Source organism: Rhamphochromis longiceps, linkage group LG14 (assembly GCF_057381845.1).
Source record: "Rhamphochromis longiceps isolate RC_006_pf linkage group LG14, R_longiceps_female_GT1.1, whole genome shotgun sequence".
NCBI classification, from domain to species: domain Eukaryota; kingdom Metazoa; phylum Chordata; class Actinopteri; order Cichliformes; family Cichlidae; genus Rhamphochromis; species Rhamphochromis longiceps.
Genome location: NC_140570.1, coordinates 28,825,013 through 28,849,758, shown reverse-complemented (window position 1 = coordinate 28,849,758; position 24,746 = coordinate 28,825,013). Strand labels below are relative to the sequence as shown.

At 40.2% G+C, this 24,746-nt stretch overlaps 1 protein-coding gene across 4 annotated transcripts in view; it reads left to right on the top strand.

Moving 5' to 3' along the window:
• Nucleotides 1–24,746, top strand: part of cadm1b (cell adhesion molecule 1b) — a 165,354-nt gene that overhangs the window by 122,092 nt on the left and 18,516 nt on the right. For all 4 annotated transcript variants that reach the window (XM_085379586.1, XM_085379584.1, XM_085379585.1 and 1 more), the window contains 5 exons: nt 2,891–3,043; nt 5,948–6,085; nt 13,944–14,102; nt 16,731–16,827; nt 17,101–17,273. In XM_085379586.1, the coding sequence (XP_085235712.1) occupies nt 2,891–3,043; nt 5,948–6,085; nt 13,944–14,102; nt 16,731–16,827; nt 17,101–17,273 (720 nt within the window). The remainder of the gene's footprint in view (nt 1–2,890; nt 3,044–5,947; nt 6,086–13,943; nt 14,103–16,730; nt 16,828–17,100; nt 17,274–24,746) is intronic.

The following is a 24,746-nucleotide window of genomic DNA, read 5'->3' as shown; positions in this document are numbered from 1 at the left end:
TATACAAGGAAGTAAACAGCAGTGACACAGAGACACACCAGGAGCCAGAACAGTGGCTACAAGCAAAGCGGCAGCCGCAGAAACACAGATACGCACAGAAATACCAAAACGATAACAGCTTTACAGTACCAGTGAAGGCCATATAAACAAATTTCTGCTGCAGCAAATAAAGATGAATTATGTCACAGGTAGAAGCGGAGCGAGTCTTGTTAGGGTGAGCCATTTATTGTGCCAGATACATGCGAAATGACATGCAATTTGGCAGACTTGTCATCTGAAATGGGAAAAATGAGCCTTTATCAGCGAAGGTGGACCTCTTTGGATGGTGATGCAATTGAACACCATTATTTATTCACTGCATCTTCTCAGGAGTTGTCTGACTTTGTGTTACAAAGGTTTAAAATGATACTGCCGAAAGGCTTTTGTTTCAACGTCAGACCTGGTAGGTTTAGAGCTTCTGGAAACTGGTTGCTGTTACAGTTATAAGGCTGTTATAAAGACTTTTTTTTTTTAATACAAATAAAGTGAGAGCGTCAACCCAATGTGACAGTGTGAAAGGGTTCATTCATAGTTAGGAGTGTGCAGAGAATTACCAGCCAAAGCTGCGTCTTTCCTAGACTTTATTGAGCTTTACAACAAGTTTCAGCTAATTGTTTAGCGGTCTAGCAACAACTTTACCACCTTGTTTCACTTTCATCAATCTTCACGCATCAGTAAAAAGCTTAGGAGTTGGCAGAGATCTAAACCCAAGCAGCAATAGACTAAGCGCTGGATTTACAAGATTCTGATGCCTAGAAACTCCGTGCAAATGCCACATCACTGCTTTGTCGTAACAAGTACGCCGGTTATAGCAGTACTTCTTTACGACGTGAAGAATTGTGGCTGATTGAAATATATTTGACTTTAATATGCAAAAGCTCAGCCAATCTACTTCATAAGTATGCGGTGGGGACCTGGCACCATAAGCGAGCGTTTTGATTTAAATGTTCCTAAATTGTGATTGGAGCACAGAAATATGAGACATCCCCCTTTTCCGCTTCAGCCCTACTTGTAATGTACAGGCACAAATACTAAATTACTGATATAAAATATACCACAAGTGTTCTAAATTTGACAGGAAATAAATGTGTATTCATGAAGGACTTCATAAGTAGGATACTGTGAAGCATCGGATCATCGGAGCATTTAGAGAAAGTCCAGATGTCACTCTCTTTCTAAGTGTTCAAGGACCATAACTTAAGGCCCATTCTAACTAAATGTGTCTTACAGATTGACACAAGTAATGTGATTCCAAAACTGTTTATAAATTGCACTTTGATTATGAAAGGCTTTCCAAGAAAAGTACAAAAAGTACACAGATCATATATATGTATTCTTACCAATTTTTTGATTCATTAAATAGTTCCGGCTGCTGGTTGGTGGACCTAGTACTGTTGTGCACAACAAATGTGATTACAGCTCTCAGTTTTGATTAGCTCATCACCATTTCAAAGCACCAGAGAAAGGATGTCCAATCCTTGAATTTGACTTTCTGACTTCCTGATGAGAGCAGTCTCACTGGCTGCTGTGATTATTGATTTACTTGTGAGTTTACATGATGAACAATGGACTGTTTGTTGCTATTTTTTGCCAAAATTGTAAGACAATTAACTAATTATCTTTCTTTTAAGCTCTTTGAGTTGGAATATGTTCTACTTTTATATTAATAAGCATGATCTTAGACTGGATAACATTTTAATGTGAGATAATTTTTTTTTCATAAAGCCATCATATTTCCTGATATTTAATAGGCTAATGAATGTAATCATTAGACATATTTTGGTGAAAATATGCACATTCTAATAAACAGCAGACACTGTGCATCATCCACGCTCTTATGTAAGCAGCGAGCCAGTTATGAAACAGCTTTGTGTAAACTGCCATCAGCATCTCACAAGTGAAGGGTTTCCCTCCCTAGCAGGTGCTCGGATTCTCAAAGTGCATCAGTGTCATTGTTTCCCTTTGAGGAGAGACTTCCAAAGAGCTCTCAAATTATATCAGGGCATGAGGTTTCATGTTGACACTGCCCCGAGACCTTGGGTAATGATCATGATGCTAAGTGTAAAGCCTGATGGGAATAATAAACTCCCTGCGCTTTAAGGGGGCTGAATTGAGTTCGTTAGCTCGACAGATGCAGAGAGGGCTTGATAAAGAAGGCAGGTCAAAACATCAAAAGGGCTCCCAATCAAATCAACCAAAGCTGTTTATGTAAAAGAGTGCTCTGGGATGAGGGCTGACCTAAATGAAACGCAGTGGGTAAAACTCAGAGATGGCTAACCTAGTTTGATGACATTAAAAGAAATTTCAGCCAGTCTATACAGGCATTAGTATACATATTCTTGTCTACTTTTGATTTAGAGTTTGAGGCATCCGAGCCTCTCTTCTTGCACACAGTGATTTCATTCATTATGTATGTTTGAATGCCTCTCCTTTTTGTGGAATATGTGAGTTTGATGCATCCATCCATGACCAGCCGCAGCCCATTTTAAGAGTTCCTAGCTTGTTAGGAGTCTTCATGAGCACTCTTCACACTTTCCTTTCTTTGCGAGTGCTCTTTGGACTGTAAAGCTACTTTATAAATCAACTTGTATGAATCATTTTGAAACTCACTTTTCTTTTACTCAATTAAGGAGAAAGCCCACAAAAGAGCAGCACTCTGCCCACCACATTCTCTCCTCAGTCTCATTTTCTACTGTCTCTTTTGTCTTTCTCCGTCCTCTCTCTCGTTCTCACCACTCTCCACCACTTCCCATTTCCCCCACCCGTCCCCCTTCTTTCTCACCCCATGTCCCGTGTTTGTGTCCCTGTACTCTGTATCCTCACTGTCTCTGTCTCACATGTATCCCCACAGCTCTCAAGGACAGCCGGTTCCAGCTGGTGAATTTCTCTGACAACGAACTGCGGGTGTCTCTGTCCAATGTGTCACTCTCCGATGAGGGACGCTATGTGTGCCAGCTCTACACAGATCCTCCTCAGGAAGCCTACGCAGACATCACTGTCCTAGGTAGGTGTGAGGACACATGTGTGAACCTCACGCGCACACAGTCTTTTGTTTTATTTTGCTCCATTATAGACGGTGAATATGAAATAATAGTAATCTTTGATCCTGTTATCTTTAGCAACTGAAACAAAATGTCAGCCAATTAGGCTCTCGCGGTGCTCAACAGCATAACGAAAAGGAGCAGATGGTGAAACTGATGGCTCAGACCGCGTTGGTTTTGGCAGCTGTGTTGACTATGTGAATCCCGGTGAATGTTGACTTGGCTGCTCCAAATGATTCCCTATTGAGAGTCAGCTGTGCCACACTTTGATGCTTTGGAGTGAAATTACTCTAGTTATTATACATGCAGACATCCTGGGGGATTGAAAGGAATTAAAAGCACTTTAAAGTAATTACTCTAGTTGTACAATTGAAACCTAGCTGCAGTATTTCTGAACTAAGGGTTGCATTGAAGAGTCCTTGAAATAAGCACCCTGCTGACTTTTTTCTTTCAAGTAACTGAAGTTCAGCAAGTTTGCTGTGATGAGTAATACAAGGGATGAGGGAGAACTGTTCCCCATCCTCTTTTTACACCCATAGGTTCTAATCACATATGCTTGTTTAACATTAGCTTAAAAGAAATGCAAGGAGATAGATTCGTGACTCATGCTAGCTGAAGGTGTTAATGAATGCATCACAAACTCCTTTTACTCACCTAATAAAAAAAAAAAACAACAGTAATTGAGGTAATGTGGTTTGTTGGTCCGCCACTTGTTTGATGGATTGTCACGACACTGTGCAGATTATCACGCAACTCATATCAGCTACTTAAGCCCCTCTTGGGATGAATAAAATAAAAATGTGAGTCATATGACCTCTTGTGTAGGCACCTGCAGTGATTAAAATAAGCACACGTCCGTTCATTTAGACAGGTATGATATGAACAACTGCAAAAGCATCTGAAATGCAGACAAGCTGTTACAAATGAAAATATATTTTAGTCTGTCACAGCTTGTCTATTCTAGTAGCATCTAAATAAAACTATATTTCTCATGTGAGTTGGTAGAAATCGTCAAAGTTATCAAATATACAAACGAGTATCAGGCTCCCATTTTCCAGATGGTATAACAAAACTTTAAATAAATGATAATTATATGATTTAAAAATATGAACCAGTTCACTATATCAGCATGAAATGATGATGTGTCACAACCTCACAGCAGAACAAACAAAAAAGATTTTTTTTTGTTTTCAGTTGTTTTCTACTCTCCATAAGGTTAACATTCTAAATTAAAGCTTTGCTTGGATTGTGCATGCTTTCAAACGAGAACATGGAAAAGATTGGATCTCCTTAGACAATAACAGAACACTGCTTAATGTTAGCCTGTAGTTTATCCTTGCCACATTCACACAAGTTTCTTTTCTTTTTTATGAGAAAATAGAGTATTTCTGTTATTGCTTCCCCAAAAATCTGCGAAAAGACTAGATATCTGTCATAGCTGGTGAGGCAACATCATTTTCAACCTCTCACACTAACGGCTACTTTAAACTACTGTGGTGAGTCTTTTAAGTGCCTACTACGATGCCGTTGCTAGCATTCATGCTTGTGCATGCTGTTAATTGCCTTGTGGTGCACCTATGCAGTGCTAGCCACAATAGAAACAAACAAAATCCTGGCTCTTTTTTCCTTCTTGGATCCCCTTTATTTGCAGTAGTGTCTTTTTTTTGTTTGGTATATCTGTCGCTCAAGTTATTCCACTTCTTTGTATAATCGTGTCCATCTCCTTCCAAGAATTCGCTGAGATATGTGAGTCCTTATATTGAATCTATAATTATTATTCCTCATACTGAAGACACAATACTTGTAGTTTTGCCTCTGTACACCACCACAGTGGAGTGTAATTTCAACAATACGTGATTGAAGTGCAGACTTACAGGTTTAATTCAAGAAAAAATGTAAATTATTGGTCTAATTGACTGGCAAGTAGTCTCATGGCCATGTGAGGCCTATTCCCTTGTTATTTTATGACAAATACAGCAGACGTGCTGTCATTTATTGCTGTCATTAATTTAATTTTAAATATGAGAAATGTTAATGCCATTATTAGGCAGAAGACAATCAAAGTCCACAATTCGGAGATGCATTCATGAATGGAAATGCAGAGAGTTTAGAAGGTGAAAACCACTAATTACACTCAAGAGCACAAAGGTCAGGTTAGATCTTTGGACAAATGAAATACCAGAATGATGGGAAAAGGATGAAACCTGTTAGACATAGTGGGGGCAGCATTGTGACGATGCGACTGCTGATAGAAGAGATTCAACCAAATGCTGCAGACTGATCAGTACAAATGACCCAAAGTGTACTGCAAAAGCAACCCAAGAGTTTCTTAAGGTAAAGAAATGGGATATTGTTCAATGGCCAAATCAGTCACATGATCTGAGCTCAACAGAGCATGCTTTTCCATTATTTGATACAAAGGTGGCTGCAGTAAAGGGGTAGCGGAGCATCTCAAGGGGGAAACAACACTTTGTGATGTCCGTGGGTTCTAAAAGTTTTTCCATCCAAGTACAAAGAGTCTTTATGTTTATATTGATTTTGAGCCTCTGAAAATGGGGAACTGTGTATAACCAGTTTGTTAAGTTTGTGTGCTTCCATCACATATTGACTGATTAATTTATTGTGATGGTGCACAGATGCAAAACTACAAAAAAATGTATCATCGTCCCAACTGTTATGGAGAGCACTGTAAATCAGTAAAAGCTGAAACTTATGTATTCACTGACGATCAGTGTGAACAGGTAGCTTACTAATAGTGAGGAATAGTGACTTTACCCAGTATTTAAGTATTTGAAACTTTATTGTAAAGTTTTAATAGATTTTTGTCTGTGTGTCTATGTGCTGCCTCTGCCATTGTTCTGGGTCAGTCCCGCCAGGCAGCCCAATCATCGAGAGCCGCGAGGACGTGGTCAGCGAGGGGAACGAGACGGAGCTCACCTGCACAGCCATTGGCGGCAAGCCAGCCGCCTACATCAGATGGATGAAAGGGGAGGAAGAACTGACAGGTCAGTAGAATAACAGCCTCACCCAGTTTGCTTCACATGCTCCAGGCACTTCTTCTGTGAATAAAACGGAATTCTACTCCAAAACATTAATGTGTGTTGTACTGATTATGTTGACTGACACATATAAGAAGATAATCCAGTCTGGCATACACAGCTGCAGAAAGACAGTGCTTGCTTTCTTTCTTTTCTTTTCTTTTTTTTCTTGTGTGTAACCCCCCTCCCACCCGTCCTTCAGCCTGTGCTGCCTGCTCAGCTCCACTATGTAATCAACAAACTATGCAACCGCAACTGCAAGACCTGCAATTCGGGCCTGTGTTATTTTTCTCATAAATTTTCGAAAACATTTGCCTTAAAGGCATTTTCATACTGTAATTTTCATTTCACAGATCCAAGTTCAGATTTAAAATTGCTTAAATATTTACTGGTTACACTCCGTCTCCTGATGGAATATGTTTTCTAAAGCTACTAAACTCTACATCTTTGTATTTTCTTTAAACCATCCATACATAGCAAACATGGTTATTTGCACATTTCTCCTCCATGCATTTTCCGCCTAAGGCCGGCTGTAGGCTGCTCAGAAACAGGGATGTAATGTGGAGTGGTGAGAAAGCCTTATTACCTCTCCGTTATGATTAGGGGGTCATCAATTATTCATGATATACTTATTATACAACTAGGGAGATATTCGTTTCAGTCATATCGTATTTACACAGAGTGGATGTCTCAGAGCTTGTTGTCAAATTATATATGTATTAGAATGGAGAGGATTCATTTGGCTTGTTGAGAGATGAAATATTTAGACAAGAGTGAATCTGAAGCTAAATGCCATCTGTGCCTCCAGTGTTCCCTACAGGAGTCGAAGTCAATTTCTGTTTATGAGTTGTTGAGTGTTGTGTAAGGAAAGAAGAGACAACAGGATGGTTAGATCAGTGAAATGCCCCTGACATGCTGAGCAGGGCTAATCCATAGTGGCAGTGGATACATAAAGAAAGCCAGAAAGTCACGTCCTCCTGTACCCAAGGAAACACAAATCACTTCTCATTATGGACGTGCTAAACAATTCATTAGCTCCCGCTCAGATTGAGATTCACATGCACACATCTCAGTAGTTTTATAGAATCTCTCTGATCATGTTTGTCTTACGTATGTATGTGGGCGAGACAGTCGTGCCGGTAATAAAGAAATCCTTGGCCTAATTTACACACTCTTTCAAATTGGCCGAATTGCTTCTGCAACCATTTATCATGCTGGCAGGTACGGGACTGATGGGCTGTGGCCTGCGAGAGACTCAGCACACAAAATGCTTGTTAGCATAAATGACATCTGCAGTGTTATTTCAAATGTAGTGGAGCCGAGTGCTCGTCTGCTGAGTACAGGAAGAGATCTGTTCTGTTGGACAGCTGCATTTAATGTTTTAATGCTTTTTTTCCAAATTTACAGGCGATCATGTGACGCCACACGCGGAAAATTTAAGAGGAGCTTTGAAAAGTAGCAGGCTTTGGATTTTATAATGAATTTGAAATATTCCATTTATTGAAAACACACTAAAAACTCAAAAGCTGAACTTTCAAGTTCAACTTTGAAAGATTTTGAATTAATATACAGTTTAAAAAATCATTTTGAAAAATTTGAATATCTTAACTGATAAAATAAAACGTTATTAATTTTTTTGCCCTTGTTTTTAATTTGATGCACTTGAGCTGGTTTATTTTTGACTTTTGGAACTTATATGAGCAAGTATTCCAAAGTCAAGGTTTACCTTTTTTTGGTATGTAATGCTATTCTGTCCCCTTTTGTTACTGAACATCCTGGCATCTAAATAACAAAAAATTACATTCGACAATATTACATCAAAAGAGCTGCTTTTAAAATATTTTAATAAATTCCCAATACAGGTCAAATAATCTATTTTTCACTGCTTGTAAGCTCGAGTACATTTCAGTATCACCGTAATGACGTATAGCTACCGTAATGCTTTCTATATATGTCAACACCTGGTTTGTCCTTTGAGCTATCAAAGATCTTTTAACCACTTATCTTGTGGCAAATTGGCACCATTAAATTTCCACCAAATTAACTATTATCTGTTCCTTATTGTGCCCTGTGGTGGCCTCGGAGACCTGCCCAGGGCATACCCTGTCAGCTGGGATCGGCTCCAGACCCTGAATTGGATAAGCAGTTAAGGAAATGGATTGATGGATGTTCTTTATTGTAATGGATGCAGAAACAAGAGTAATTTAAAAACCTGGCAATTCTCAGACAGGTTCTGGAGTAATGAGCAGTGTCTTTCTGTTTCTGATTTCTAAGCAAATTTATGGATGTTTATTTACGGTGACATCTGAGATAATGATATCCTTGGTAACTGTAAGTCACACTGAATCTTAAAATATGTGTTGTGTCTCAGAGTATCAATTTTGACAAATTGTAGCAATTGAACACCGAGGGTTTAAAGCATTTTAATCACTTCTTTGTGCTTTGCGTCACAGGAGCCCCGACTGCTTACTGTACAGGTTAAGTCACTCACAGTGTATTTTCCTTACATCTCCAGGGTCCCCAGCGTAACTCGCCTTATCTTATATCGAGTGAACGGAGCAAGTTAAAAATCTTTATCATTTTCATTTTCTCTGCATTGCTAATCGAAATACCTCTAGCAGTTTACTGTCTAAGCCTCGCCAAAAGAGCTTGATCACTGGTGGCTCTGCTGGTGTGTTGGCAGGCAGAAGACCCGGGTTAGAAACTGACTGAAAGAAAATGTCACCCTGAGAAGCGGTTATGCTTGATTGCACTGGGATTGATCAGTGCTCGATGCTCACAAGAGCGTTTGATTTGACATCTCTGCTGCCACTCTCAAATCTCCTCTGCATTCAGATTTGAGTCCTTCCATGACCTGATGCACGGTTGTTTTCCTCATCTGGGTCTTGGATGACACTGGTAATTGACAAGCGTTGGTTGGCCTGTACATCATTAATAACTCTGTATGAGTTGTCAAGATGCGGTGCAGAACTTTGTTTCCCCATGATTTTCTACTGGTTTTCGTTTTAAAAGAATTTAATAAGAAGACTCGAAACAAAGCAGAACTGATCGTAGAAGTCAAATTAAAGACGCTTTTGTTCATGAAAATGCCAAGACAAGGGTAAGTGGTGCTATTTTCCTGACCTTGAAAAGTGTTGCCTGTCCCTTTGGTATTTTGTACTGTCAAATGAAAGACACAACACCATGGGACTTTCAGGCAGACACAGTTACACAAGGCGGATTGGGGCTAATTTGGCAGAAAGTCCTCTTGACATTGCACAGAGACAGCTCTTTTTTTTTTAAGGCGGAGAGGTTGTTACATACCACAAAAAAGCAGAAGAAAATAAAATGACATAAAAACCCATTTGTTTTTACTTGAATCATCAGTTACATCAGCCAATAACTGGATTTTCAGTAGTTACTACAAAAAAAGTCACACATATCGTACCTCTTCTATCTATTACATAGGATTCACATCTGCTTCATAAGCTAACTACTGTTGGAGCAAACATCAAGATAGCTCATTACCTTTAGCGTTTCTGACAGAACTAATTGCAAAAGCTGTTTTTAATAATAAATTCAGCGATTAAATCAAGATTCAAGGCAAGGCAACCAAGGCATAAAAAGCAGGTGTCACGAGGGTGTCAGATTCATTTCTGATGTTGGGGTGACAAAAAAAGTTGAACTGCTTATCTTAGAATAAAAAAAATACATAAACACTGCCTTTATCACACAGTGTCAGTCACAGAGTCAAATGGTAATTTTCCCTGACATGTATAATGACACAGCTTCACCTGAAGTGACGTTCAAAAAGCTTAAAATATTTTGATACAACACACAAGATTTCTCAATAAAGCAGTGTGCCATATGATTTAAGAGCTGGGTTTATGTTAGTTAACATAAGTGGCCAATAATGCAAAGATGTAAAACTGCTGTCCTCTCTCCAGGCGCTCATGCTCAATGTGTCTCAGAATAAAGTGGCATTCCTGTAGTCGGCCTGTGGCCGCACATGCCCACCTCTGGGTCAGAGCCCATTTGCTCGATCACATAAAGTGAACAGCATTGGCAGTAGTGTTTTAATATAATTCATTCTATTATTTTCTAAAAATTTCTATAAAATCACATCAATCAATTCATCAAATTATGTCACCACTCTACAAGTTTTTGCTATCCAGCTGATTATTTCCCACAAAATGCAATTAGCCTAAAATGATTATAAAAAATTAGATGGGAACCAATTACGGCTTAATTTGATTAGTTCATTATTTTGCCACAATTTCACGTATTTATTGATCACTTAATCTCTTTATAAAGAAAAACTGTACTGTGCGAAGCTTAGTCATTTCTTTATATTTTGCTGCCAGACTTTGTTGTAATTCTTTTAAGTGTCTTTGAACAACAGTTCTCCAGAATTTCTGAAGGCATTTCAGTTTTTCTTTAGGCACTGGCTGCCTGTTCCAGTCATTTTTAGTCCAGTCCAATTTTCAGAGCAATTTTTTTATTATTTGTTAAGCGGTTTAACGCTGACCTATAAATCATTCAATAAATAATTTAATAAAAAAGCCTCCTAACTCAAGGGATGACGTGTGTTGCATCTGCACATAACAGGCAACTTAGCAAAGAATCAATATTAAATTGTATCTTTAAGTACTTTACTAGCAGCCTGTTACAAAACCGCATCATTTGTTCCCATTTCTTTAGTTCAATCTATGACAAATGCCAAAGATAACACCGTTTGACAGGCATAAAATAGATCTTTGCATTCCCAAAGAACTATTAACTAAAACCACTTTGCAGTTGTTATGCACGTGTGCAGTGTGTCATTAAAACATTGAGGAAACTGGATAAGTGGTGGACAAATAAGTGTCAGTCTTACAGCAGATGGATAGTATCTAAAGGGCATACCCTTAAGAAATGGGACAAATTCCAGCAAAGATCTGAAACACAGCATGAGAGCATCATCTGATCCATCTAATGTTCACTGAAGCCTCATCAGAAATGGTCTCAGTGGAAGGGTGGCTATCAAAACTAAAAGGCTAAGGTATCCCAAATTACACAAGAATTGGACTGAAAATCGGTGGTAACAGTTCATATGGAGTGATGAATTCAAAAATGAAAGGTTTGGTTGAAATCACTGTCAATATGCATGGTGGAGGTCAGGAAAGAGGTACAGTAGTCACTGTCTTACAGCCATCTGGAGGTTTTTAGGCTTTGGAGCTGCATTAAAGCCAGTGGTTAACGGATCTTGTTAAAATTGATGGAATTATGAGCATGGAAAATCAAATTGTAAACCACCATGAAATATCCTCTGGAATGTGTCTGATTGGCAATGACTTCATTTTTCAGCATGACAATGATTCTAAAAACACTGCCAATGCAGTAAAAGCATACCCGGATAGGAAAACACACAGTGGCCTCTCCAGAGCCTGGACCTCAACATCAGTGACGCAGTGTGGGATCATCTTGACAGACATGAGAGCATAAGACAGCCAAAATCCAAAGAAGAGCTTTGAATGTCCTTCAAGAAGTCTGGAGAACTATTCCTAAGGATTACAAATTACAAATTACAAGAACGCCCGCCTAAGAGAGTTCATGCTGTGCTGTAGAATGAACGTGATCATGCCAAATATTGACTTTCATACTTGTCAGAATTGTGGAAAGTCTGGTTTTTTGCCTTATATGCTGTATTTGCATTTAAGCTTGTGCATTTACCAGTTCTTACAAAATATAAAGAAATAAGGGGTTGGCTAAGGCTTTTACATTGTATTTAAAGAATTCCAACCATATATTTAATTTATGGTGTCAAATCCTGAAACATTTTCATCAAGTTTTCTTTACACTGTGCAATTATGAAACCTGGTAAGACTGTTATTCATCAGTCTTAAATGTTGGTAGCCTGTGAGATCTGTGAGAGCCTGTGTCTGCTACTGGCCAAGTTGATTTTTTCCACCAAGGCACCAGAGTGCCAGAATTTAAAAACAAAATAAAACAAAATCTCACAGTGTGACTGTTGCTACGACCCATGGCCACACACCAACCATTCACAATACGACATGGTGTGACACAGGATACACCAGCCAATTTTGTAAGTGAGTTTTGAATGAAGCTTGAAAACACACACACGCAAACTCTCACACATAGAGACACACTTTTCTTTGGCCAGGACAAGGTTGTCATGTTTTTAAAGCATCTTCTCTCATACTTTATGCACCTTTCTATTTACGATTTGACATGCCTCAAATTGATATTGTACACCCTGTCAGAGATTGCAAACCAACATTTTATTCGACACAAACATAACGTAAACTGCCGTGATTGTTGTTATCGCACGCTCTAAATGCTTCACTGTGATTTTATGAGGCAATTAGTGCGACTGGCCGAGAGAAAAATGGCTAATCACCGCATCTCTTCAGTTTACACTCCACTTCACCCAACTCTTTGGCGCGCAGGGCGCTGCTCCTGGCAGGTGTGCTTGGAAATGCCCTCATTGACCTTGTATGGTGACAATACGGCTCTTAATTGACTTTTTTTTTGCTCTTATTTGGAAAGGAACAAGTACCCACTGATCACAGGACTCAACTTTAACTAAAGATGTTTGGGATAAACTCATTTACTGCTGTTGTGGTGCTTTTTCGAGTGAAGTTAAATGGCATAATTAAGCTGGAGTAGGCACCATGCTTTTGGCATCACTGGACCAAAACTAAAACCCTGCAGCATATTGTAATTCAAGTGGTCTGCAAGGGAATGAGACTCCTGCACCTCCTCTTGGCTCTGATATCAGGTTCTAATCAGATGTCTTTTAAGACCAGATCAGTTGAGTGGTCTAAAATAGAGTGAGCATGTCCACATGGACGCTGAGATATAGTAGTACACATGATTAATCAAAGAACCTTCACCTTTACCCACTGCAGGGCACAAACACATGCTGCAACACTTTTATGCATTTTTGTGCAGGCTAGCAAGATCGCTGTTGTTTAGATGAAACCCTTTTTTTTAATGCAGCCTCTTCACACTGACACTGTATTCCTGCTGTTATTACTGTTATTACTTACTTACCCTTTTCAAATGGTCAGTGCACTTTTTCGACTGCCTGTTTCCTCATTGCAGCTGGCAGTGTGGTCAAATTTAATGCCCACAAGTGCATTGACCACTTACTGCTCCCAGTACTTTAAATTTTATGTAGGCAGGTCTTGGGTTGGTGCGTATATGTTACATGGGGTTAATATCCATCAAGAGGCCGCATATATGTGTATTGGTGATCATCAACTGTGGAACAACAGTGTTTTGCCCTCACTGAGTCCGGCACAGCTCCCCTGTGACAAGGCTGAAATGGAAGTGTGCTGCAGGTCAGTGTGGGGCTGTAATTATTTCCTCACTTCATTAAGTGCGAGTAAACCATCACACTCAGCACTGCAGCTAATGCAATGCCCCTGTGGCATTGTAATGCTCTCTAAATGAATGCCCTTCTGACAGCCTAGGGCCTAGTGGGCAGCAGATTACTGCAGGGTTAGCCCCAACAATGCTCAACCCTCGAGCAGCAGAAGCCTTCATTATCAGGCTGGATATGACCCAGCCGCTCCTCGCTGCTCTCGTCAGAATCGAAGGCCTTCGGACTCTTTGAATCCCCTAAAGTCTCGCCTGGGCACCACATCACTGAATCATAAATTAAATGTAAATGCCATCTGAAAGTAGTCCTCTTTGACAGGTAATGCTCTCTTAATAGCTTTGACTATTTGCTCATTAAAGCCAGTGCAGACTGCTGCTGCTGCTGCAGGAGTTCAGATTTGTTTTTGCCCTGTTTCGCCATTAACTTTCTCTTCCTGTCATCCCTGTGATGGTTTTCCAGGTGAAACAACAGTTGAGGAGACGTATGACAGGATGTTTACTGTTACCAGCCGGGTAAGATTTTCTGTCACCAAGGAGGATGATGGAATGCCAGTGGACTGCATCATTGACCACCCAGCTGTAAAGGACCTCCTGGCTCAAAGACACTTGGAAGTACTTTGTGAGTGACCCAAAACTCAGTCTTTTCAAGCCTAGAACTAGACCGAGGCCCCACAGACAGTGTCGGGAACTGTTTCTTTTCTGGGATAGTTGAGGGGTTAACTGCTTATTAGTGAGGCTGGGCCATTGATATCAGATGTCCTTCATTTCACTTCACACCTAAGATGTTTCAGGTGTAACACTTGATTCTGATTGCAAAAAAAGTAAGTAAAAAATACTACATGTAAGAATAAGAGAACCTACACAGCCAGATAAGCAAGAGCACTGACAGGGTTCTTTTAGAGTTACTAGAAGCATATTTATACCTCTACCAGAGTTAGAATCCACCACAGTGTTGGTTATTTTGTCACAGTTGAGCAGTGGGCACAGAATTTGGCTGTATTGATTTTTCAAATCCTTACAACTGTGAGGACAAAATGAACAACCTTGGGCTGTATTGATAATAGACACTTGGGAAAATTCTGAAATACAAGTACAAGCACAAGTCTCCGCATCACCAGGCCAGAGTGAGTCCGCCTAGTCAAAGTTGTAAATTGGGCAGAAACTACTACCTGGGAAACAATGATCTTTTGAACCTGTTCTAAACAGCAAAAATAATTAAAGCATAATAATAATAATTCCTTCAGCCTTCAAAAGATGATGACAAAGTGCATTTTTAGTAACACACACAGGCTAATCTCAGTAAAGGCACCTGTATGAATGGAAAGGGTTAATAAGATAATATAAGTCAATGTGATTATGAGCCTAGTACACTTAATCTGGAGTTCTGTGGGTAATCTTAGCCATAAATGTTTGTGTTGGAGTTTGAAAGTAAACACAGACAGAAGCCACCTGGAAGGGCCGTTATGGTTGACTGCACGGTGAACAACAGCAGTGTAAAAAGAATGTTAACTACTAAGTACACCCTTACAGCTTTCATAGGAAACAGCAGCCAGGTGATGCTAACATGAAGCACTTGATTAACTGATCATTAGCACTTTTGTATGTGGGTGTGTGTTGACTCGACACAGTGCCATAATCTTCAAGTGAGTGGACATTAAAACAACAGCGACATCTCAGACTCTACAGGCCTCAGTTAGCATTTTAGATGTTAAAGTTCATGACTGCTTTTTTTTAAATAAGACTGAGCAAATATGTCTCGTTTGGAAGGGTTGCCAAGAGAAAGCCTCTTCTCGCTAAAAATACGATTCGCAAAGTTGTATCTGAGCAAACCGCAAGGCTTCTGGAATAATCTTGTTTGGACAGACGAGACCAAAGTGGAGATATCTGGCCATAAAGCACAGAATCAGAATCAGAAAGACTTTATTTATCCCCAAGGGGCAATTAAGAGAGCACAGCAAAGCCTTTGGCGAAAACTAGGCTCGGCATATCAGCACAAACAGCTCGTAGCAACTGTCAAGCATGGTGGTGGAGGGTTGATGATTTGGGAGCTTTGCAGCCACTGTCCTTTATACCAAATAATTGTAGAGTCAAAGCTTGGTGAAAATGGGTCATAAAACAGAAATGCTGGGGTGAGACATTAAGAGAGCTATGCTTAAAAAAAAAAGCTCACAAACCTCAATAAACCAAAGCAACTTGGCCAAAATTCTTCCACAACAAAGTGAGAGGCTGATAAAACTTACTTCAACTTGTTGTAGCGAAAGGTGGTTCTACAACGTATTGCATCATAGGGTATATGTAGTTTTGCATAGAGTCCTGTGAAAAACATTATTTTTCACATGACTGTACATCCTCCTTTTTCCAGATCTCTCCAAAGGAAGTGCAAACTATGCAAAACCCACAATAAACACTTTCCTTTTACATCTCTGGAAACTTGCAAGACAGAGTGGCAAGAAGTAACAGACTCTTGAACCCAGCGTTATAGCTGAGCGTGATCAGGTGTAGATCTTGCGCCATGCTGCGATGTAGATTACACTGACATATTGCACGACTCCTGCATGAACTGTGCGCACACAGGAATAAATAACTTGCAGTTGATACGGTCTTAGAAAGACTTGTAGTATCCTCAGACCTTCATGCCGTAGATGTGTCGCATGTATTTGACTGCTTTATCGTACAGCTGGTGTTTCTTAGAGTGTAATGGTGCCTTGGCCTGAGAGGTACAGCAATCATAAGGGAAAACGTTTCTGCTCAGGTATCAGTGATGTTTAGGTGTTCTTTAAATGGTGAATTGATTGAAGAGGTAATGCACACGGCCTTACGCTGTTAAACATCAAAGAAAGGTTAAGGTACCCTTTTGTAGTCTGTGCAGAATTTTAATTTTTTTTCAGAAGATAACTGTTTTGTCTGACCTTTCAAGGAAAAAGAGAAAGCTTGACTGCAACCGCTTGACATTTTGGCAATCTTTGGCTAGCATTGATAAGAGGAGGGGGGGAAAAAGCCATTTTACTATAAGGTACTGCAGACGGACTGGATGTCTAGTGAGCACATCTATAATCATTTCATACTCTTCTATGTTTCGTTATTGACTGTTTTTCTTTCATTTAGAAGTCTGTTTCTCACTGCGCTTCGCTTTAGAGTCCAATAATCATTTAACACACCCTTTAGCTGCAAGTATGAGAAAGAAAGTCAGCTGGATTATAGCTTACACCACTGAAGCATTGTAAATACTGATCTCTTTAACTTCCAGATAAACCAGAAGTAAAGATCGTGGTGACATATCCTGAAGGTTTAACCAGAGAGGGTGACAATCTGGATTTGACATGTATCGCTGAAGGAAAGCCACAGTGAGTATGGATGCATTTCAGTGCTTGAGACTTCTGTTTCATTTTCTATTTTCCACTGTATATTATTTTCCCCGCCAGTCCAAATACCCTCTTAACCTTTACATTTCAGTGTACCATTTAAATGTTACCAGTTGTTAGCATGCTGTATAAACTACATCATTAGACAGGGCCTGCCAATGGCCCTTCTCAGATTCTCAGATTTGACCTTTATTTCAGATTTCTACGATGGATATACAGAGGCTGAGTGATGTGTGTGGTATTTGTGCTCTCCAGTCCCCATCAGATTAACTGGCTGAGAGTAGATGAGGATGTGCCGCCTCATGCTGTGGTCACCGGCTCTGATCTCTACATCGAGAACCTCAACAAGTCCTACAATGGCACCTACCGCTGTGTGGCGTCCAATGCTGTAGGAGAGGCTTATGTCGACTACATCCTCTATGTACATGGTAGATGTTATACTTTATTCCTTTTTACACTATTATTTTAAATACCTCCATCGATTCTCATCATTCCTATGAAAAGCTTATAGACTTAAAGACCTTCGGCAGCTTTGGTGGTTATGATTTTGTGTTACAGTGATGGCACACTGTGTACATACAAGCAGCCACTTTTCAAGCATAGATGTACGTTAGCCGTTATTTAGAGAAATAGGAAGTTTAAAAGGTGGCGGCAGCTGACAAATCCACAGGGCTTTGAATTCATGTTGAAGATTTTAGCTGTAGCTGTATCATCAATGTATGATGACTCTGAAGTATGTGGAGTACAAAGGGATGGATAAAGTGGCTGTTGGCATTACACTGGGATGTCAAAAACCCAAATAGAGAGATGTGTTATGGTATATTATTATTTTTGAAGCAGCAGCAAATAAATCAGACCCAGTAGAAACCCAGAAGCAGCTATATGTTATATCACATTATACTTACCTCCCCTGAATGTGTGGCCCAAATGTAACTATTCAAATGTGGGGTTTTTTGTGTTTTGTAGTTCTTCCTCCGTTCTGTGGAATTGCTTATCATTCATTGTCTGGTTTTGCTCACTGATAAAGGACACAGACACTTTTAAGAAGGTACTTGACTAATTTAGCATTGCATTCCTAGAATGTCTGAGTTGTTATCGTTGAGCAATTAGCAAAGATAAAGAAAAGTTAGGTCACTTCTTTTAGCCTTGATGTCAATGCCTGTTGACGCCTAGTCTACTAAACACTTATTGATTCATTTCCATTTTTAATTTAATGCAGTTTTTTGTATCTCCTTGTAAGGTTATCGCTTTTTTAAAGTCTGCACCGTGTCTGGAAATAGACGCCACCTTGCTTTGTGCAGAAATATGCTATCAGACTGTGATGCATTTAGAAATGTTATCAGAAATATGCACCTTCCGTTACCACCAGTGGAGACAAGGATTATACAGACATGCATCGTCACACTCATGCACAAACAGTACCATATTCCTAAGAGCACTGCGTAACACTATGCACTATATTGGCTATTACTTCATTTTCTGTGACCAAGATCGGCCGTGGTGCTGTTGACTTACGTCGAAGTGGTTGGAATTTCAATGTGTTCTCCAGCCATCCAGTAAAGGGCAATTGAGGGACCATCTCTCCCAGGACTTGACTTTAAATTTCACAGACAGTTTGCTCCTCTTGGTTAACCTCTCTTCACTGAGGCCTCATTTTCTTCTTAGCTTAACATGCCTGTCAGCCTTTTCACACTAATTGGAGTTTTTGTGTTTTTCTTGTTTTCTTTTAAACACAGTACAATCCTCAACAAAACAACCAAATGGAACACAAAACAAAATCTAAACATAGGGATTTAATGACTAACTCGACTACTTTTGCCGTTGCCAGTAAATTTTACTTGGATGCAATTGCACATAATTCTGAAAACATTTTTTCTCTCCATACAACTGTTTAAAGGCATCAGGCACTTGCACTTGAATCCCCGAGGGGGGAACAGCAGGAGGTAGCTGTTTGAAGTTGCACAAAGCACCGCGGACTTCATCATTTAGAAATCTCGTAACTTGATGTCAGTGAGGTACACACTACTTGGACCTTAATTTCCTATTTTTGGTGGCTGGCAGGGGTGATGTGGATAAGGGGAAAATAAATTTTCAGCAGGTGCAGCCATTGTTGGTGGGTTTAGCTTTCTCTCCTTGGAGTGCTTGCTCCCTGCTGTTTAGAGAAGCATTTTGTATTTCACTCCCAAGTTTCAATTTGTTCCTGCCTGTGTGCCAACAGCATTGTCTGCCAGTGACCATACACAAGACCAGGAATGAGAATCTGTTGTTTAGGCTCTCAGGAAATATAAACAAAAATACATGTTTGCGTTACCTCAAATAGATTTTTTTTCTTTTTACCTAAGACTCATAACCTATTGCCGGTTGCTTGTAAGTCTTTGCTTCAAACAAATGTCAGGGGCTGGAATCAAAATGATTCTTGATGTTCAGATGAGATTGTGGTTTGTTTGTCCCTTTAAACCTGGAGGCTGTTTTCTCTTTCATCCTGTGCAGGGGGGATGTTTCTTTGGGTGGAAAGAAACTTAAAATTCGCAGTTTCGGGCGTGTACTCACTGGCAGGATTTTGTAACATCGAATCTAGTCTGGATGCCAGTCATGGTAAATTATACAGCTTAAACTGTTAAAGTGAAGGAAAAGGCACTAAGTCAATGAGTTACCCTTTAAGCTGTATAAAAAATAAATTTAAAGCTGTATGTTTATCATTATTTTACTGTAATTCCTTGTATGTATATGCTTTATATCCAATCTGTGTGGCAGTAAACATTTTGTTGTGGTCATAGCACTTGTATTCCTTTCACCGATACTGGTATGAGGAGTCACGCGGCATATAGAATAATATCAACTATGTGTTTTTAAAGTGAACCAATCGTCTCTCTCTCCGAATTAAAAACCCAGAAAGAAACAGGACAGCTTGGTTTTAAAACCACCCAAACCATGCTGGGTTGATGCAGTTTGTTAAATTTGGCCTCCAAAATCAACACTCACATTTAAGCCTAACATGCGCAAAGCTGCAGAGTCGAATGAGAAAGGCTCTGTTGTTCAAAATTGGCTTTTTGTGGATTTTGTGCAAGAGCTGATTGCAGGTTTCCTGCTGGTGATATTGTTTTGATTATTACTCAGTCTGCTTGCTTAGGTCATGTTGACAGCCATGAACTGTGTGTCAAAAACCAGCAATGTAACAGTTCTTTTTTTTTTTTTTTGTCTAGCTGATGAGCAGATGTTTACGGCAGTTGCTGAAAGATGTGCATTTGTGAAAGTAAATGTGTTTGTAATGGCCTTCATGTCAACACCATTTCACCAATTGTAGGGCCAGCATTGAAAAGGATTTTAATGGAGGGACAAAGTCTTGTGCAGAGGATGCAAAAAGCTGTCAGACTCTAGAGGAATTAAGGAAGAATAAACAGCTACTGTTGGAGCAGGGATGATGGTTTTCTGGGGCTTTGTAAGAGTAACCTGAGACTGAATTTCTACACCTGGAAGCATTACAGAGTTGTGAAATGACTCCCCCCTGATTGCTGAAACTGCATAGGTGCTATTGATGGTTTGAATTTTCTGAAGAATAACCATGTGGGGTGTTAGGAATGTCTTCTAAACTGGGCTTCAAACACAGCAGGATGTCGCTAATCCAAATCTCTGAGGCACAAAGCACTCAGAAAAGCGCTGGTATTCCATTTTATCATTGCTGGAATATTTTCAGTCACATAAAAATGTCTCCCTGCACGCAGTTAATGGAACATACACAGAATTCCTCATCACTGTATGTCTGACATTCAGCAGTTCCATAGGTTGCTCGAGGACTAATGTGTTTATTTCACCAGCTGACACGCGTGACTTTGTCACCATGACGTAGATTTCCTGTAACTCCCATAACTCTGCCGCCCCATGGTTTGTGCTCTGCCAGGCAGATGATGGCATCTGCTTGTTCCCAATGGGCCTATAATGATCACTTCCAAACAAAAGGACAGCATATGCCAGCAAATAGCTCACTCAAGGCAGCGTTATTCAAGCTACCACAGCTAAATTTCTAATTGCTGTGTAAAGATTCCTCGGAATCAAAGATTTATTGTACTCTCTCAGATCAAATCCTCTCCGAATTTGAACAAGTGGCATAAGCATTTTTTGACTCCCCATCACAGATCTTGAAAGTAATATAATATTCTAATAGTTCAGAAGTTTCGACTGAATTGCCTGCGGGCATTTAGGAACTCATGCATGATGCGTGTCTACTGCTGTTAAATTCATGTATCATTTGATTCATTCTGCACCCATAACACTTACGTGAATGACTGAAAGCCACGGGAAGCGAATGTTCTCCGGTCCCGAATAAAAGCTACAGTGTCTGCGTTGTCAGTGTTTGTGCCTTTGGCCATGACTCCTTCAATTAGTAACTTCCTATCCACATATTTTACCAATTTCCATTAAACACCATTTCTCTGGTGTGCAAATGTTGGATGCTCCATGACTTTAGCTCTCCGTAATGAGACACAGGAGATTGGTAAAAGGTGCTCAAACTGCATATAATTATATCTGCGACTCCCACTCCTGTTTTCTGGAGGATTTAATGCCAGAAAAAAATCATGTTGTGGTCCACGTGAGAGTTTGTTGTCCCAGACTAATCATGCTTGCAACAGTAGCTTAATTAATGTGTGTCTCTGCAACATGCATTGCTCTTTGCGTGATAACCTTGTGCCATTTTTTTCCATAGCTTTCCAGCAGCAATACTCAACAGCAATTTCAACTGTCCACCAGTGCACCCCTCTTATCTGGCCAGCTAGCATTAGGCTCATATTTTTCTGTTGTAAAATGCAATTTTCCCTCTCTTATCTGCCAGTTTTGCTTTGTTTTGCTATTTGCGAGCTCCTGCTAAAGCCATCACACGCCTGTTGCAAAAAAAAGTATTTTATTTAACTAAGGGCATTGCAACCAATAGTTTTATTTTAATGAGCTGTTTTGTACTTGATAAATATTTGCTTGCAGAATTATTGATAGAGCTGGGCCTGAATTGTCTATCAGTTTCAGCCTGTTGCCACCCTCTACCAGCACTGGTCCTTCGGGCTCTTCCTATTTCAAAAAGACTAATGACCTTTCACTGCGTGACAGCCGGGACAGGTGTGAGGCCGATGTAAATTCACGTCAAATCAAGCCCCATTGTAGTGCTCGTATTGTATGTGGCCAGTTGAAAGGCTGAAAAAGAGGCTTGTCATGCTGTTCTCCACAAGGGTGTGCCTTCAACAGGCTGTGAATTGTGCCCTCTGGCTGGTGTGTGTTGTTAGGGAGAGCTGGTCAGAGAGAGGCCTTTCTCTCATAGAGGTGACCTGATGCTATAACTCACACATGCTGCCCGTTGGCAGGAAAACAACCCTCACTTTGCCACCATGGTTAAGCCCGCACTTGACTTCCTGACCCAAAAAATCCTCTACAGACAAAAAAAATAAATCAAAGCTTCACAAGCACTGGGAATTTAGGGTTTATCAGGGTTTCGACATAACATGACGGGGCTCGTGGGTCTCCTTGTTCTTATGAAAGGCTGTCGGGAAACTGTGTCCTTGTGAATCACACTGATTTTATGAAACATGCAACACAGTGTGGAATGAGTTTCAACACAACAGCTTGCCGATTTTTTTCGTCGCAATAAGAAAAAAAAGAGAAATCGTTAGATAAATTGATGCAACCTCTTTTACAGGCTTTTTTTCTCTGTGTGTGTTTTTATAGAATACCTCTGCAAAACTTTATATAAAGGGCACTTTTAACTAAGAGAAGTAAGCAGAGAAAACAAGAAACAAGTAAAATACATTCCACGCCGTCATGTTGGCAGGCAGGTGTAAGCAGGCATAGATAAACAATTTCTCCTACATTGTTTCACTTTATGGTTAAATTCTCTCATATCAAATTCTTCACTGATACAAATGCTCCCTGAAAATATGGTCTCTCAAAAATACACTCATATTTCAGCCCTCATAATGCTGAGCCCAGAGTCATTCAGCCTGGAAATTGCCCATGGAGAATTCTTGTTCGTCTGGATATTATATGTGCCACATCCTATCCCGGCCTTTGTGAAGACCCTCATCCCTGAATGGCCAATTTCCCTCTTCCAGACACTGACATTTCAGCTATCACACTGCCTTCGGTCACAGGGAAAGAAATCTAGCCCACCCCCCTTTTCAAATACTGTCAGAGCCGAATCTCTTCCTGATACCCGATGTTACACCCTACCACCATCAGCACCACCTCTGCCATACACTCCATCCCCGGCGGCAACATTATGCTGTCCTTGATGTTTTATCATTAGTTTGGGAGTGTGTGGTCCCCCACTGCTGTCTTTTGATGGAGTGCAGACAGTAAAGGCATGGAGACAGCCAGCCAATTTCCCCTGCTGTGACTCTCCCACAGCAAGGGGTCGTGCTATCTTCCCTCTGCACCAGAGCCTGGCATATATTCCCCTGATGAGGAAGCTTTCAGCCCTCCTTAGTACTATTGCATACCTGAATTGCCCTCCATTCTGTCTTTTTGATTATTTTGTTTGGGGGTTAGTGACAGGCCTAATCAGTACAGTGTGGGGCAGGGGATGCAACTCAGGGCTCTGCTGTGCTGCAGCGGGAGACCACCAAAGTGCTTTAATTTGCAGCCTGACTCAATTATTGAGACTGTGGAAAATAGTAATACCTTTGCATGATTGCCAGGCATTATTATTCATACTTAATTAGAATTTTTTTTTTTTTTTTTTTTTTTTTTTACAAATAAAGAAATATAATAGCTTGTCATTATGAAATATAATACAACAACCCCTGTATAGTGAAATGTTAATGCCTTTTTTTATTGTATTTTTAGCCATGATAGTGACATGACTGTTTGGGCTCAGCGACTACTTAATGGGGTTTTGGTATTCACCTATTCATGATCCCCAGATGATGTGTGCTAAATACTTTCATTTCTTGGCTTACCTGTAGAAACACTATGAGGTTGTTTTTAGTGAAATGAACGATCATTCTTAACTTGTGAAATGTCTGAAAAAGGACAATGTTTTTAAATACGGTCACTTTATTAGGTACACATTACCAAGTTGGACTCCATTTGTCGTCAGATCTGCTTTAATTCTTCATGACCAGGTTCAACGAGGTGTTGGGAACATTCCTCAGAGATTTTGGTCCATGTAGACACGATGGCGTCACACTTTCGCTGCAGATTTCTGGCCTGCCGCATCCTAAAGGTGCTCCATCAGACTGAGATCTGAAGACTGTGGGGGCAATATGAGTAACGTGAATTATTTGTTGTGTTCAAGAATCCACTTTGAGATGATTTGAGCTCTGTGGCATGTTGCATTATGCTGCTTGAAGCAGCCATAAGAAGATCGGCATAGCCTCAGGTAGGCTGTGGCATTAAATGAGCGGCCCAAAGTGTGCCAAGAAGATACCCCGCTACAATATTACACCACCACCAGCAGCAGCCTGAACTGTTGCTAGAAGGTAGGATGGATTCATGCTTTTGTGTTGTTTATGCCAGATTCTGACCCTACCATCTGCAGGTGGTACAGCAGATATCAAAACTCATCAGACCAGGCAATGTTTTCCAATCTTCTGCTGTCTAGTTTTGATGAGTTTGCCTGAATCTTCGGCTGTCTTTCCTGTTCTTGGCTTAAACGAGTGGCACCCAGTGTGATTTTCTGCTGCTGTAGCCCATCTGCTTCGGGGTTGAGTATTCTGGGATGTTCTTCTGCATATCTTTGTTGTAACAAGGGGTTATTTGAATTACTGTTAGTAGCTTAAAGCCGTGTGACCAGTCTTCTTTGACTTCTGGCATTGACGTCAACAGAACTGCCACTCACTGGTTATTTTCTCTTTTTTGGGCTATTGTCTCTTTACACTAGAGATCCCAGTAGATTAGCATTTTATGAAATACTCAGTCTG